This window comes from Bos taurus, chromosome 24 (assembly GCF_002263795.3).
Source record: "Bos taurus isolate L1 Dominette 01449 registration number 42190680 breed Hereford chromosome 24, ARS-UCD2.0, whole genome shotgun sequence".
NCBI classification, from domain to species: Eukaryota; Metazoa; Chordata; class Mammalia; order Artiodactyla; family Bovidae; genus Bos; species Bos taurus.
Window position 1 is genome coordinate 48,607,145 of NC_037351.1, and position 14,955 is coordinate 48,622,099.

A 14,955-nucleotide genomic window follows, 5' to 3' on the forward strand; every position below is an offset into this window, starting at 1 on the left:
CTTCAGCCATGCAAATTATAGCGTGTACCCGGCTGCCTGCCTTCTGAGGAGGCCAGCTCTGCTGGGCTCCCAGAGGCCTCAGAGGAAGGGTGTGGACTCCCAGCCCGGCCAACTCCATTCATAATATTTACAGTAAATGGGCCTCCCCGGCGGTTGGTTAGTGTGCATCCAGCCTTATCCTGCAAGTCTGAATTTCAAGTCTCTTCCACCCCATGGTGCAACGCCCACATCCCCACCATCACCCCCCTCCTCACATAACTCAGCAGCTCCCTTCAGAAAGGGGGTTCACACACTTGCACACACAGAGCCCCCCAGACCTGCACGGTTGTCACCTGCTCTCCGACCTGCTCCCCTGGGGGGAGGATCCTGGCCACTTCCACGAAGACATGAAAAGGAGGGGAATACCCCACAACTCTCACCCACCCCCATCCCCACCTGCAATGGGTCCTGAAATCGCCCCCAAATTCCGCAGGAAGATTCTCAACTGGGGGTGTGCAGCCCAACAAATAAAGAACCTCTTCTTAAACCACCAGAAAGCCCTGCATTTTCTTCTTGTTGCAGACCACTTGTAAGTTTCGCTGGCTAACACATTCAAGAATCTTAAACACAGATGCAGAATAAGCCAATTTTCCGAAAGGACGCAACCCCCAGAGGTGCAGGGCAGTTCTTTGGTCTGATTCTGCGTGTCTGGAGGCTCTGCTGGAGCTGCTTTTGCTGTGGTCCTCGATTTAATAAAGCCCGGGGAGCCCGCAGTGACCCTCTAGGCTCCCTGCAAGGTATTCCAGCCCCAGATGCTGGCCCTGCCCCCACCCCGTCCCCCACCCTCCTTCAGCTCAACTCTCGATTTTTTTTTTTTCTAGAGGGTAGAGAAACCGTCCGAAGATGTGGAAAAATCCAGCGAGAAACAAAAGTCCTTTTCATCCCTCCCCTCCCCCAGCTCCCCTTGTTCCATAACAATTATGAAAACTGTTGGACGGGATGGCATTTTGAACATTTACTGCATTCCGGCCAATAAATTCCAATGCTGGATCTGATGGAAAAGCCTTCCTCTCCGGCCAGCTCCCTGGCTCCCCGCCCCCCACTCACTCCCAGCCCTCATTCCTTCTTTCTTTACAACCCCACAGCAGGGCCAGGCCAGGGCCGCACTGTACTTGCAGGGAAAAACAACAGTTCGACAGAGAGGAGCCGGTGTGCAGACAGGGAAAGTTAATCATTACTTCTGTCTGCCCCGTAATCTAATCTCCCTGGCTTTGGCACACTCACTGTTCAGCGATCTCAGCCCTTTCACCCCCAAAGCACCCAGTATACCTCCTGGGCCTGAGCCCCCCACCCTCCACTCCTCGCAGGCCCTCCCACCCTTAAGTCTCCAGTCCCCCCACTCTGGACCACCCTTCTCAAGGCCCCCCTGTGGCTCTGTGCTGTGTGCCCCACATTTCAGAAGACTCTGGGCCTCGCATAAATGTGGGTTCCAGTCTGGCGGGGATAACCGCAGAGCCAGGCCACCCCTCCTCCTCCACTGCACCCCTCACTCCACCCCCCACCCCCCTGCCCCAGAACTCAGCCTCAAGCCCACCTGGTTGCCTCAAGTGATCTGTGATCCATCTATACAGACACACAAGTCAGGATTGGCCCTGCCTCCAAAAACCCAACACAGAATGACCACGTGCCCGGCAATTCCACTTCTGGGGGAAAAGGCTCGGCTTCTCCTAATCCTCTCCAGTTCACCCTGCCTTCTTGAGTACAGTGGATTCCTCGGTGGGGGCTGCTGGGGGAAGGACCCCAGGAAATACCTGCAAATATTGGTATGCATATGCATTTTTCTGGGGGAAATGATCCTTCTGCTTTCACTCGTTCTTGAAAGAGTCTGCAAACAAAAAACCTGAAGAACGGCAGTCTTTTTCTTCACCAAAGGAAGAGCCCATGAGCTACCCACCACCTCAGCAACAGAGGTTTCATTCTCACACACCTTCCAATCCAAGAACCAAAAATCACAGATCACAGGATGCCATTCGGTGCTGCAAGGGGCGTGAGAACCAAGTCCACTGGCTTATTTTGTAGAGGAAAAAACTAAGGTCCAGGACAAAAATGGCTCCACAAAGGCCATGCAGCCAGCTGGTGGCTGTGCCTCCAACCTCAGCCCAGAGGACGGAAACCTGGAGAGTGGGCACTTTCCCTCCCACTGTAACCTCTCCAAACCCATCCTGGGCATCTGACAAACATTGGGCTGGGGGACGAGGGCAGCTTCTGAATCTCTGCAAGCCCCTCAATGCCAGGTCTCTTCCCTAGGAAACATCCCCAGCGGGGCTTTGACTCTGATCCCATTGAGCTGGAGATGGGGCCCATCTGTTTTTAAGAACTGTACTGTGCACCCAGATCATAGGAAGAACGCATCTCTTGCTTTTCCCTCTGGGTTACTGATTAATGAGGGGGAGGGGCCGCGCTGGCTGGGAGGCTGCCCTGGGGCTGGCAAGGTCCCCAGGCACTTTCTGAGCAGAGCAGCTCTTCCAGGCCCTCTCGAGCCCCAGAAGCTCGCTGAGCCTACTGGAGAAGGAGACCTGCCAACTTCAGCAGACCAACCGCAAGGTGGGAAAGGGCGATGGAGATTTAAACTCCAGGGGGCAAAGGCAGAAAGGCGAGTTTACTGACAGCACAGTCCTTTCTGGGCTTAGTCCTTTTTTGTTCCTGTTAACCCCAAGTTAAAAAGTAAAAAAAAAAAAGCAACACAGAAATGAGTAAACACGAGAGCCACCAGTTCGGGCTTGGTGACCTGAGTCTAAAAGATAGAAACTCCACATTTTGCAAGAGGGAAGCTGGAGTTGAAATCCACCCTTCCCTTACTGTCCGGGAACAAACCCTAGGGCAAAACAGCTCTTCGGACTTGACACAGGAGCAAGAACGAATGAATGAAACCAGTGAACTCCCAAGAAGCCGTCAGTCGGCCTCAGGGGGACAGCCAGAGCAGGATGCATGCGAACATGAAACCCTTTGGTAACTAGGTGTTAGATTACCTCGTGGAACCCCACCCGCAGGCGGGTCAGAGCCTCTCAGATCATCTGGGAACTCAACTCTCAGATCATCTGGGAACTCAAAAATGGACTTGACCGTCAGATTTTAAATTAAAAACCAAGTGTTGCTTCCCCAGATGGCCTTCTAGAGAATCAAGCCCCCCAGAGTTAGAAAAGTCAAACTCCCGGGCTTTGGAAACGTCCCACCTCCCCTGTGGCTGTAAAGACATAAATGCTACCATTCCAGATGGCCCCTGCCCCCACTGCGTGCTCAGCTGTGCTCCCAGGTACGGCCAGGGTCTGGACTACAACCCTACCTCCTGCTATTACGGGCTGTTATCTCACCATCAAGATAATGGGGAGCAGGGACAGACACAGGAACAGGGGAGACAGACCTCTGTTTATCAACAAGCTTTTGTTTTATCTCGGCTCTCAACAGACTTCACAAGCAAAGCACAGCCCCAGGCCCGCCCCTGCACCTCAGCTGTGTCTTACAACAACAGCTCACCCCACAGCTCGGAAGCTGCCAAATTCTGCTCCAAGGACCCTCCACCTCACTGACCCCCTAACACCCTCAGACGAACTGTAACCCTTTGCAGAGTCCAAGAACTACACAGCCTTTGTGCCTGGCAGAGCCTGGCACACAGTAGGTGCTCAGCAGAGCCTGGCACACAGTAGGTGCTCAATAAATTACTGCTAAGTGATTGTACCACAGGGACACGCTGGCTTCTCCCAAAGCAGTTGGTCCCCCACCAACCACCCCCACCACCACCCCAGCTTCCAACTGGCAGGAGGTGGCCCGTGTGAACCCACCTATTTGGGAGGGTGCCTTCCAGGCAGGGGTCAGCCAGAAAGGCTGAGGCCTGGCCCCAGGCTCCCTGCGCAGGCAGGAAGAGAGCCCCTGTCCTCAGCTCCTTGCCAGCCGGCTGCGGCTGATCCCGGGAGGTGTTTCCAAGCCAGGCGCCGGCCAGGCCACCTCTGTGGGCTCACCACCTGCCCACAGCCTTCTGCCTTGGCGTCCTGCTCGGTCTGGACACGCTACCCCCACCAAGTATTCCACAATGCTTTTACACACCCCCAGGGCCCTTGTTGTGTTATGAAAACAAAACAAAGCCCAATAAGGAAAAAGAAAAAAAAAAAAAAAAAAAGCTGGGGGGGGAAGGAGCAAGCCGGCCACACACAAACTTCTTTCTTCCTGGTCTCCATCCTAAAGATGGCTCCTTGGCAGCCCGGGTCAGGGTCCTGTCCCATGTCCCACCCCCGTCAGAGAACAATGACTCTGTCAAAGAGGGGACTTAGAAACCCAGAGATGAGTAAAATGACAACTGTTTTCACACCCGGCACAACCCCACCTTCTCCACTAAGGGGCTGCACAAGCCCTCTTTCTGGGGGAAGCTACTGGGTGTCTGAGGGCCACGATACCCCCGTGCCCCAGGGCAAAGCACAGCTCCCGGGCACAGCTGCACCAGGGGAACTGTTGTCTGCCACCTCTTTTCACCAGAACCCCAGCACTAGACACTCAGGAAGCTAAGGCAGGGACTCCCTGAGCAAAAGGAGGCTCAGAGCTTGTAAATAAAGACAGCCCCAGCCTTCCAGGTGTCAGGCACCGTGGTCAAGGGGACCCCACGCTGGGGTGAAAAGGCTATGGGCATCAGTAGATTTCTACCTACCCCCCTGCCCCCCAAAATATGTTTGTTTGTGTGTGTGTGTGTGTGTGTGTGTGTTGTTTTTTTTTGCAAGTTAAAACTGAGCTAATGACACAGGGTGGGGCTCAGCATGGAAGAAGACTGTGTAGCCAAACCAAAATTCGCTTCCAGCCAAGAGCTGCTCAGCTTCACCACTTGGGGAAGGAAGCTGAAAAAGTCATGAAAGATTCTTTAGTAAACCGGGAAATAAGGCTGCCGTTAACATTTCAACTGAAGGTGACCCTTCTGGTTAAAAAAAAAATTTTTTTTTAATAATAAAAATAACATAAAGTTCTCAAACAGCCTCTTTCTTAAATGAAAATGGCCTAAAAGTTCTTCGGAGAGTGGAAGGAAAAGAAGGGGCTAGGAAAGAAACAAACCAAAACAGAACCCGGCTGGCCTCCTCGCAGCCACTACCTTTCATGAACCACTTTTTTCTGGAGTTCTTCTCATAAAAGGAATGATGCAATTTCCTGTCTTGTCCCAATATTTCCTGTTCACTTCCAAGGTGAAAGTTATCACCCTGGTTTAAACAACTGCCCTAAACTCCATAGAAAGTTCCTATTTCCGTGCAGTGCCCCATGCCAGTCACAAAGAACTCCTCATCTTAGAAGATAAACCACAATCACTGTCTACACCTCTAACTGAGTCAGCTTTAAGAAAAAGCCTCGTTTTTCTCTATGGCAGCTGCTGAATCTACAGTCCCAGCTGCCCCAGAAAGTGGGCTAGAGGTGCAGATCCCCACGGGGAGAAGCACCCCGCCGTGAGCCAATGTGTTTAGGTAGAGCGGCCGCCACCAAGGGAATGTTGCTTTCTTGGTGTGTTAGCCACTAAATTGAGAACTGTGCCTCAGCAGTTAATAATATCTTCCCGCTGAAAATAGCCCAGAGAGGAAGCCTGTCTGTGACAGTAGGCACACAGCCAGACTGGGCTAGCCATTCAGTACTGAGCGAGAGAGATGGCTGGGCCAGTGGTGACCTCCCAGTGGTCACACTGTACAGTATCCTTTCACAGGGCTCCTGCAAAGGCAGGGCTCCCACGAGTCACTAGCCTGCTCTGCAGCCCTACAGCCTCAGCAAAGACCTCACATGGACCAGAGGCTCGGGCAGCAGGACCAGAGGAGGGGTCCAGACTGCCCAGCGGGAGCCAGGAGGACCCCAGGCTTTGGGAGATAGCCCCTGCAGGGCTGCTTACTAGACCCTGGGCTGCCCAGAGGAAAACAGCGTCCGGGGCAGAGGGAAGAAGGGGACCTATTCCCCTGCTGAAAGGTCAGCCATGGAAAATGAGCCACAGGGAACCTTCCTGTCTCTCCTTTCTGCCACCAGCATGGAAAAGGAAAGGCTGAAAAATCACAGAGACAGGCCCTTGATCAATCCCTCCCACTCCCTGCACCCCACTCCCCCACCCTGTGAGACCTCAGAGATGCTTTGGAAATAAGTGTCTGCCTCCAATAGCTCCCAGTGTTTTATCCTTCAGAGCCGGTGTTTCTTAGGCACTATCTAAATACCTGCATGTATTTAAAAGCTACCGCAGGTCACTATTTTTTAAGATTGTGGCAAGATACACATCACATAACATTTACCATTAACGACACTGACAGCACCTGCAGAGCTGAGCAACATCATTACCACGTTCCAGAACACCTTCATCATCCTGAAAGGAAACCCTGTCTCAGGGTCACTTTTATAATGTCCTTCACTACAGCAAAGCCAACAGGAGGAAGGGGCAGAGTTAATACATCTTGTCAAATTTCTTGCGGTTGTTTAGTTGCTACATCAGGACCGACTCTTTGTGACCCCATGGACTGTAGCCTGCCAGACTCCTCTGTCCGTGGGATTTTCCAGGCAAGAATACTAGAGTGGTTGCCATTTCCTTCTCCACGGGTTCTTCCCGACCCAGTGATTGAGCCTACATCTCCTGCATCGGCAGGCAGATCCTGTACCGCTGAGCCACCAGAGAAACCCCCTGCTGCTGCTGCTGCTGCTAAGTCGCTTCAGTTGTGTCCGACTCTGTGCGACCCCATAGACGGCAGCCCACCAGGCTCCCCCGTCCCTGGGATTCTCCAGGCAAGAACACTGGAGTGGGTTGCCATTTCCTTCTCCAGGGGTTCTTCCCGACCCAGCGATTGAGCCTACGTCTCCTGCATTGGCAGGCAGATCCTGTACCGCTGAGCCACCAGGGAAACCCCTACAACCGAGCAAATGTCTTAGCTGAGAAGAGGCTCAACAAGCAAGACACTTGAATTCTTCACCATAGGAGCACAGACAGAATCTGTGCACAGCCACCAAGAGAAGCTACCAGAGATACTCCCCATGGGAACAGAGATCCTTTTACCCCCTACATCAGAGGCTCCCCAACTTGTCTGCACCTTGAAATCACCCGGCAGGCCTCAAAAAACACTTGATGCTGGGATCGTGCCAGCAGACCATGAGGTGAAAGACCCCAGGGGTCCTAACGTGCAGGCAGGTCTGGAGACCCCCGCCTGTGCTTTTTTTTTTTCTCCCACTGGCTTCAGACACCGGCTGTGAAGGGAGCGTTAATTCGAGCACTGTATGCAGGAGCAGCGTCGTGGGACAGTAACAGCAGCAAGGAAGTAGCCCAGGGAGCCCAACTGGATCGTGACTCTTTTGACATTTCTTCAGGTCCAGAGGCCAACAGCTGGGCTCTGCTAAGGCAAAGCCTACCTGGGGAGGGGGAGTTAGTGTCCCAGACTGTGGCAAGAGACACACCAAAACCTGACCCTCACCTGACCCCCTCCCCCTCCACAGCTGGCCAGGTTCTGTCTCGGTGACAGGATGCATGAGGCAGCAGCCCATCTAGTCTGGCCGGCAGGGCAGCCCCAATTTGCTCCAGAGCCTTTAAATGCTGTCACCCTGCATTTAACTCCTGCCTGACTGCCTCATTCTTTTCAGGACAAAGGGAGTTTAACAGTGAGCCCTTCTCCAGGGTTGAGTGCATGACCTCAAGGCTTGCAGAAGAGGCCAAGAGTCTAAGCTGCTGTCTGTGACTGGTCTTCAGTGGGTGTGCACCAGGTGAGCTGGCCTGGGCCTGAGTCATCAGGTTGGCACTAGGGGATGTGTGGGTCCCCAGAGATCCAGACTGTCACTCTTCACAGTGGCGTGAAGGAAAGGGAGTGGGTAGATAAGGGGCTTGCTCACGGTCACATGGGCTGCTCCGTCTGACAACCCCAAAGCCCGCGCTCTTGGCCACTTAGATGAACTCAACCCACCCCCACCCCACTCCCCATGGCAGATACCAGAGAAACCACAAGTTGCCTGTTACCAGGCACAGGAAGGGGACATTAAAACACACACACACATAGGCACCCAGGCCAAATCCCCAGTTTGCCATCACTGTTCCCAACCAGACAACAAACGCAGCTGAATAACGTTCCTTAAAAACAGGATGGAACGCTCTTGCCTAAGCTCCTTGGGTTTGGGCCCAAGTTGACGGTGGACGGAGCCAGGACCACGGTTTCATATCATGCAGGTGTTCTTGAAGACTCTCCTCTGAGGCTCTCAGAGACACCAGCAGGCATCAAAGAAGAGGAAAGAACCGTTCCTGGAATGGATGCTGGCCTAAGGGCACTCCCATCACCCAGAACTAGAAGTGATACATGGATCTGAAGACCTTGGCAAAGAAGCAGGCCTCCCCTGGGCTGGTAGAACCGTGTCTCCAACGAGCATGGTTTTGCACAGGCAAGAGAGGGCTGGCTCAGCCCCCTCCACCAGACACATCCATACTAGGTCTCCACTGCCTCCCACCACCCTCCAAGTCAAGGTTGCTCAGTCGTGTCCGACTCTTTGCAACCCCATGGACTGTACAGTCCATGGAATTCTCCAGGCCAGAATACTGGAGTGGGTAGCCTTTCCCTTCTCCAGGGGATCTTCCCAACCCAGGGATCGAACCCAGGTCTCCCACACTGCAGGTGGATTCTTTACCAGCTGAGCCACAAGGGAAGCCCAGAATACTGGAGTGGGTAGCCTAACCCTTCTATAGCGGATCTTCCCGACCCAGGAATCAAACCAGGAGTTTTCTGCATTGCAGGCAGATTCTTTACCAACTGAGCTATCAGGGAAGCCCTCCTCGAAAGTGGCACCGTTTTTGAAGTTCTGCTTGCTTGCTAAGTTGTTTCAGTCGTGTCCGACTCTCTGTGACCCCATGGGCTGTAGCCTGCCAGGCTTCTCTGTCCATGGGATTCTCCAAGCAAGAATACTGGAGTGGGTTGCCACTTCCTCTTCCAAGGATCAAACCAGCATCTCTTATGCCTCTTGCATTGGCAGGTGGGTTCTTTTACCACAAGTGCCACCTGGGAAGCCCCATTTTGAAATTTAAATGACAATGAACGACGCTGGCCTCTAATCCCTGCCCTTCACCAGGGAGGCCCAACCAGCTTCAGACATCAATATATGAAGGTTCTGCAGCTGAACAACCCCAACTCACAAGTGAGGCGGTACTCCTTCAACACCCCCACCTCCCCCGCCCCAAATCAGGACAGCAGACAAGCTGAATGAAAGCTCCCCCACCGCCCCCAAACTGCAGATGGAGGCTGCAAAGATGACAGTTTCAAACGCATGCTTTCAATTACCAGTGATACAGAGAAAGCTCTGCAAGTAAATCTTTTCCATTTCCACCACCAAGCTGAACCCAGAAGCTTCCCATCGATGTCAGACCTCTCCAAGGTGGGGACGCCTGGCCCAGGATGCATGCCAACAACAGGATTTGTTCTACACGTCTTTCAAGAAGTACGACACCTACGATCACGATTCAGAACCAGTCCATAAACACTCCCCGGGCCCCAAGCACACATCCTCAAGGAGGAGCTGTCTGTCATTCACCGACACCCGCGTGAGAGGGACCCAGGCCTACCCAGAGCCTGCCCACGGGCATCTGCCCATTCATGTGTGCGTGCACGGGACTGTCTATCTGTACGTCTGCAGCCCGCACACACGCATGCATGCGTGTACACGCACGCGCGCGCGCACACACACACACACACACAACCAGGCACCGAGCAATCCATCTGTCTCGAAGAGCCGGCTGTCAGAAATGAAAGTACAATCTCCTGGAACCGAGTCACAGCCTTCTAAAAATGTGTGCCGTTTTCCCAGACTGAGGAAACTTGCAGGGGTGGGGTCTGTTTCACTGAGTCCCAGAGGCTCGGGCCTGTGTCTCACCGGCCAGTCCCGCGCTGCGCGGCTGGAATTCCAACCTGCAGCCAGCGGGCCGGCTCCCAGAGCGCCTGCCCGCCCACTCCCCTTCCTCGCAGGAAAGGGAAGGGCCAGCCTTGGAGTCACCCCGGCATCTCAGGAGGGGCGTGCCTTCAAGCACACCCCCACCCCCACCTCCGAGACACCAGGTTTTCACACCACTGTTTTTTCTTTCCCTTCTTCCCCTGCCAAGAGAATCAAGCCCTGGCTCCTGCTGCCGACCTTCCTCCCACCCTAAACTGAGCCCCATTCATTAGGCCCGCTCTCAGCCAGGGCAGGACAGGAAGGAAAACAGCACGCGGGGGCCTGTGAAAGAGACACTCAGAGAGGTGATTTCCAGGGGGAGGTGGGGGCAGGGGCGTGTGGGCGCTTTCCCTGCTCCCCACCTTGATGCCCACTTGGCCTGGCCCTCAGCACGGCAGGCACACCCCCTCCAGCCTTCTTTCTTCCCCTACCCAGCCCTGCCTCATTCAGCTAATGCACCCCCCCTCAACTGGCCTCATCCTGGCCACCCCCACCCTACCACCCCCCATGGAAAGATCAACTTCTTTGAAAGGAGGAGGTTTGGGCATTCTCCATTTGCAAAACCCTCCACCTTGGACCTGGGCCACTAGTCATCTTTTGCGGGGGGTGGGGGGACATTCTCACTGCAGAGATGGGAGCCCTGGGTTTTCTCAGCGCCCATTGCCTCCCCTCCAGATACCCCCAAACCACTGGCAACAACCCAAGAAACAGTTTCTTCAATTTCCCCCCACAGCACATTATTAATAAACCGCTCCAACTCTGAACGGAAAGAAGAAAGAGCTCAAACTTTGAAGCCTTGGGAATTAGTAAATCAAGAGCTAAAATTCAAAACAAATGCTCCTTCATGTGGAGCCCCCCCCATCACTTTTTTTTTTCTTTCTGCAGTTCCCTTGAACCATGCTAGCCCTTCAGAGACAAGCACTCCTTCCTAGCAGCTCCTCATTCATTGACTGCAGTTACTATGGGGGTTGGGGGTTCATCATTGCTTTACCCCCAGTGTCTTTCCAGGACTAGAAAAACTCTCGGAAGCCCACCCATCTCAGAAGGGGCAACACTGTCACACCGTTTGGCTCTGGGGCCGGGAAAGGAGGCTGGTGTCGTCACTTCCTCCAGCAGAGGAGACAGACAAGATGTTATCAAGGAGATAAACCTTCCGAAAAGCCCCCTTTCAAAAGCTACCACTTCCCTTGCTTATTTCATGTGGTTCGGAGGGGCTGGGACTCCTCCTGCACATTCAGGATTTAAAAAATAAAACCGTCTAACAACATCCTGAGTGCACGATTTCGCCCAGACCCCTTCCTCCTCCTTGGCCTTCTTTCTTTCCGGAACCCTCTCAGCCTTAGAAAGCAGAAGAGACACAACTCACACATCCCTGTATGTTCTTTCCTCCTCCGCCACCATGGTCCACGCTCATCCTCACGCCCCCTAGCCCCCTGCCCTCTCTGGGTTCCTCTTTTTTCCTGCTCAGCTCTCATTAGGAGCTTTGAGTAAACAATACCCTCTGTCTCAGATAACAGCCAGAGTATATACTGTGCTGAAATCAAAACAAACAAGGGTCTCCCTGAAGACATTCTCGGCAAGATCAATTCCTGCAGCGGGAACTGGCTGGGAGGAACCAAGACTGACTGACACTTGACCAGTTAGAAGTCCCCTCTCAGAAGCGCTTTACAGCTTCCATCTGCACTGCCATGATCCCACCTACACGAATGTCCCAAAGGCAAATGCCCAGGACTCTACTGGATCTTCTCTTTTCTCCCCCAGGTTACTTCCCCTCTTGTTTTAGCTAGTTGTTAGAAAATCCTGTGATGGCATGCATACTGGGGTGGGAAAAGCAGGTGGAAACAGGACATCTTTAGAACAAAATGGAAATGTCTCCCACTTACATAGGTAATGAGCATCTCCAAGTTTATCACTCTCTTCTCCCGTCTCTCAGTGACAAGGATGCTCGGGCTACCCAGTGCCCCTCACCCAATTCCATAACCCTCTAGCCGGGGCAAATTTCAGGCCCCTCGCTCACACCTGTGGGCCCTGAGGGACACCTTCCCTGCTGGCTCAGTGTCAGCGCCTGCTATCTGCAGTGACCCATCCATCCATCCATCCCCAACACACACTGTAGACTCCAGCCGGAAGCTCGACCGGGAGGCAGGATGGGCAGAGAAGCACCGAGGTTGTCTTCTCTAAACTCCCATCCTACACCCAGGATCTATCTTCTACAAGTTTCCAAAAGGTGGATCCCTTCCCTTCAAGGCACCTGATGCACTGAGAGCAAGAGAAGAGCTTAAACCCAAGAACTAAGAACACCAGAGTCACCAAGCGAAGCCCCTCCAGCAGGGGGCTGCTTAACAACAACTCAGAAACACAGCCCACACCCAGGTGGCCCCCATTTCCACATCTATGGGGCAGGCCAAGAACCTCGAGCTGAAGGGCGACGGGAGTCAGCGCAGAAACGTCCAGTTTAATGCACATAAAAACGTGGATTAACTCTAGACCAGCTGGGGTGGCAGAAGGCCACCTCTGGTCCTCCAAAATCTCCAGTCATTTCAGGAGGCCTTGGAATCCCCGGGAAAATAAGAGAAAAGCGTCTCACCTGAAAGCCCCCCAGGGGCCAGATAATTCGTTCCCCCTGTTTCAGCGGAGGAAGGCACAGCATCTGGACAGTCTGCTGTGGATTTGAGAAGGAGAGAGAAATAAATACACAAATAAATAAATAAGTACACCAAGATTAATTTTTAAGCACATTCTAAGCAGCATTAAAGAGAAACCACACATTCCAAACGGCTAACTCCCAGCCACGATGCTGATTATTAATGTGCTGCTCAGGCTTTGCTACCCATCATGAGACAGACCACAGCACCTTGTCACCCGTCTGGGCTCCCGGCAGCCAGTTAATCATTCGTCAAGTCAGACTCGATCACAGACTGCTGGAATTTTTTTCTTTTATTGCAAGTCCCCCATTGAGGAAACCAGGTAGTTCCCAAGGTCAAAGGAGGCCCGTGTTCTCTCCCAGCCACCTTTCTCGGGGCAAGATCAAGGGCACGGCCTCTTTGCTTGGATCCAGTGGCCCTCGCCACCACTCTCACCTGTTTACAGACAGACTTCCCAGTTCTTTAAGAAGAAACGGGTGTTGGGCTGAAGGGACTGCGTTTCCCTTTCTAACAGAGGTAGAGTAAGTGCAAGAAAATCTCAAGTACGACTCAAATAATCTTATTCATGTACGCGCCTGGGTGAAGCCCCCTCAAGTCAAGAGAACAGAGGACATTCTCAGCAAGGCTCCCAGCTCCTTCCAGACCTAATCCAAAAACTCCCCATGGGTGGAAACTTTCCTGGGCAACCCCAGACCTGCAAGGCTCCCTGCCCTCCATCCCTATAAAATCTTTCTGGCACCCAGCACTTGCGGAGTTGCCTTCCGATGTCTTTCCTGATCTTTTACCTTCAGATCCTGTCTGCCTGAACTAGTCTATAACCTTCTCTTCAATGTCTGTGTCACCCTCAGGTGCTCAGCATAGTGACCTAAATGTTAATGAGGATAATGACGATTCCAGCTGAGAAATAGACTCCACAACCTCCCTCCAAGCAATTAAAACAAAAAATAATGGCTACGAACCACAACTAATTAGTCCCATGAAACAAAAACACACAAGACCCCATAAGTGTATCGGGCATTACTGCCAATGCCAAACTTAGGAAATCCAGAGAAAGGCCAGCTCAGGAAAGGAGCATCCTGGCTCCAAAGCAGTCACACCGGGTCAGATGGTGCAAATCCCAGACCCTCCTTCTCCAGGTCACTAGCAGGATGTCCATGGAGTGTGCATTACCAGTTTCCCACTGGAACCGCTTAGCCAAGACGGCAAATAGGAAGCCAAGGGAAAGAGGAGCCCAGAGGCAAGGAGCCATGGAGCTCTCTAGAGACCTAGCAGCTGTGTCCATTCCCTGGGTAAAAAGGGGATGGGGCTGGGCTTGCCACCCTCCCACCCCACCCCCAGTCTCAGGTTCTCTCTCTAATCCCGCTCTTGCATTCTCCCTCAGGTGCAAGAACAACTTTCCAAGAATTCTCCTCCACAGGGGAAGGGTGGGCCGAGGAGTGGCAGCATCAGGCAGGGGAGACAGAAAAGACCATGTGGGTAATCTCATTGTATCAGGGTAAAGTTTAATTCCTAACAGGAATATACAGTGTTACAGGATACACTTAATCAAATGGAAAACAATAGGGGCAGGCAGGAAATGGAGTTGCTGCTTAAAGAGTGTATACCCTGCACTTTCCAAACTACTCCAATGGCCTTCACCCTGAAGGAGAGACAGGCTCCCCGTGAAACGGAAGACACCCCCACATTTAAACACGATGATTTTGGCCAGCCCCCACTGCCCCCAACTCTGGCTGGCTGAATCCCAGGGGCAAGGTGTGTTTCAAAGGAAGGGCCCGGCATCTCGGGGTAGAGCTGGGACCGCGAACAGGGCTGTCAGCCGGTCTCAGATCAAAGGTAAGCCAGCTCCACACCAGCAACCACAAGCGTTTCTATGAAATGGTGCTCTGCCCTTTGTGCAGCGCCTTTGATCTCGGGAGGGATTTACAAACATTAATTAGGTCTCCCTACCACCTCTGTGAAGGAGCAAGGTATACCTGTTTGACACGTACCTAGGTAAACTGAGGCGTCACTGAGTAGCCCAAGGGGCCACCCGGTGAGCGGGGCCCTACCCAAGGGTTCAGCCCTCTCCTCCCCAGCAGGCCTCACTCTCTTCCCTGCGGGTAGTCGGGCTGAGACAGTCTTCAGCATCATCTAGGTCCTGCCAGGCTAGTAAAGGGCCAAGAGGCCACACCTCCGTCTCTCACCCACAAAAAAAAGAGCTTCGCTGCGATAGCTCTCCCAAGTCAGGGTGTCAGCTTCTGCTGTGTCACCTGCTCCCCAGAAGTGCTGGGTTCTGTGGGAGACTCATTTCCCTGTCCCAGCAGCAAGAGAGCCCTTGAAGACGTGGGCCTCGAATGAGCTGCTGCAAGGGATACAAGGTGACAAAGCTGGGGACGCCCTCTTCTCT

At 53.2% G+C, this 14,955-nt stretch overlaps 1 protein-coding gene across 4 annotated transcripts in view; it reads right to left on the minus strand.

Annotated features, from left to right (window-relative positions):
- Positions 1 to 14,955, minus strand: part of SMAD7 (SMAD family member 7) — a 30,310-nt gene that overhangs the window by 8,447 nt on the left and 6,908 nt on the right. The window contains exon 3 of one of the 4 annotated variants that reach the window (XM_005224232.5): positions 12,512 to 12,583. The exons of 1 other annotated variant lie outside the window; for it this stretch is intronic. In XM_005224232.5, coding sequence (XP_005224289.1) covers positions 12,512 to 12,583 — 72 coding nt within the window. Of the gene's footprint in view, positions 1 to 12,511; positions 12,614 to 14,955 lie in introns of all 4 variants that reach the window. 2 more of the 4 variants (XM_005224231.5, NM_001192865.1) reach the window with 2 other exon arrangements.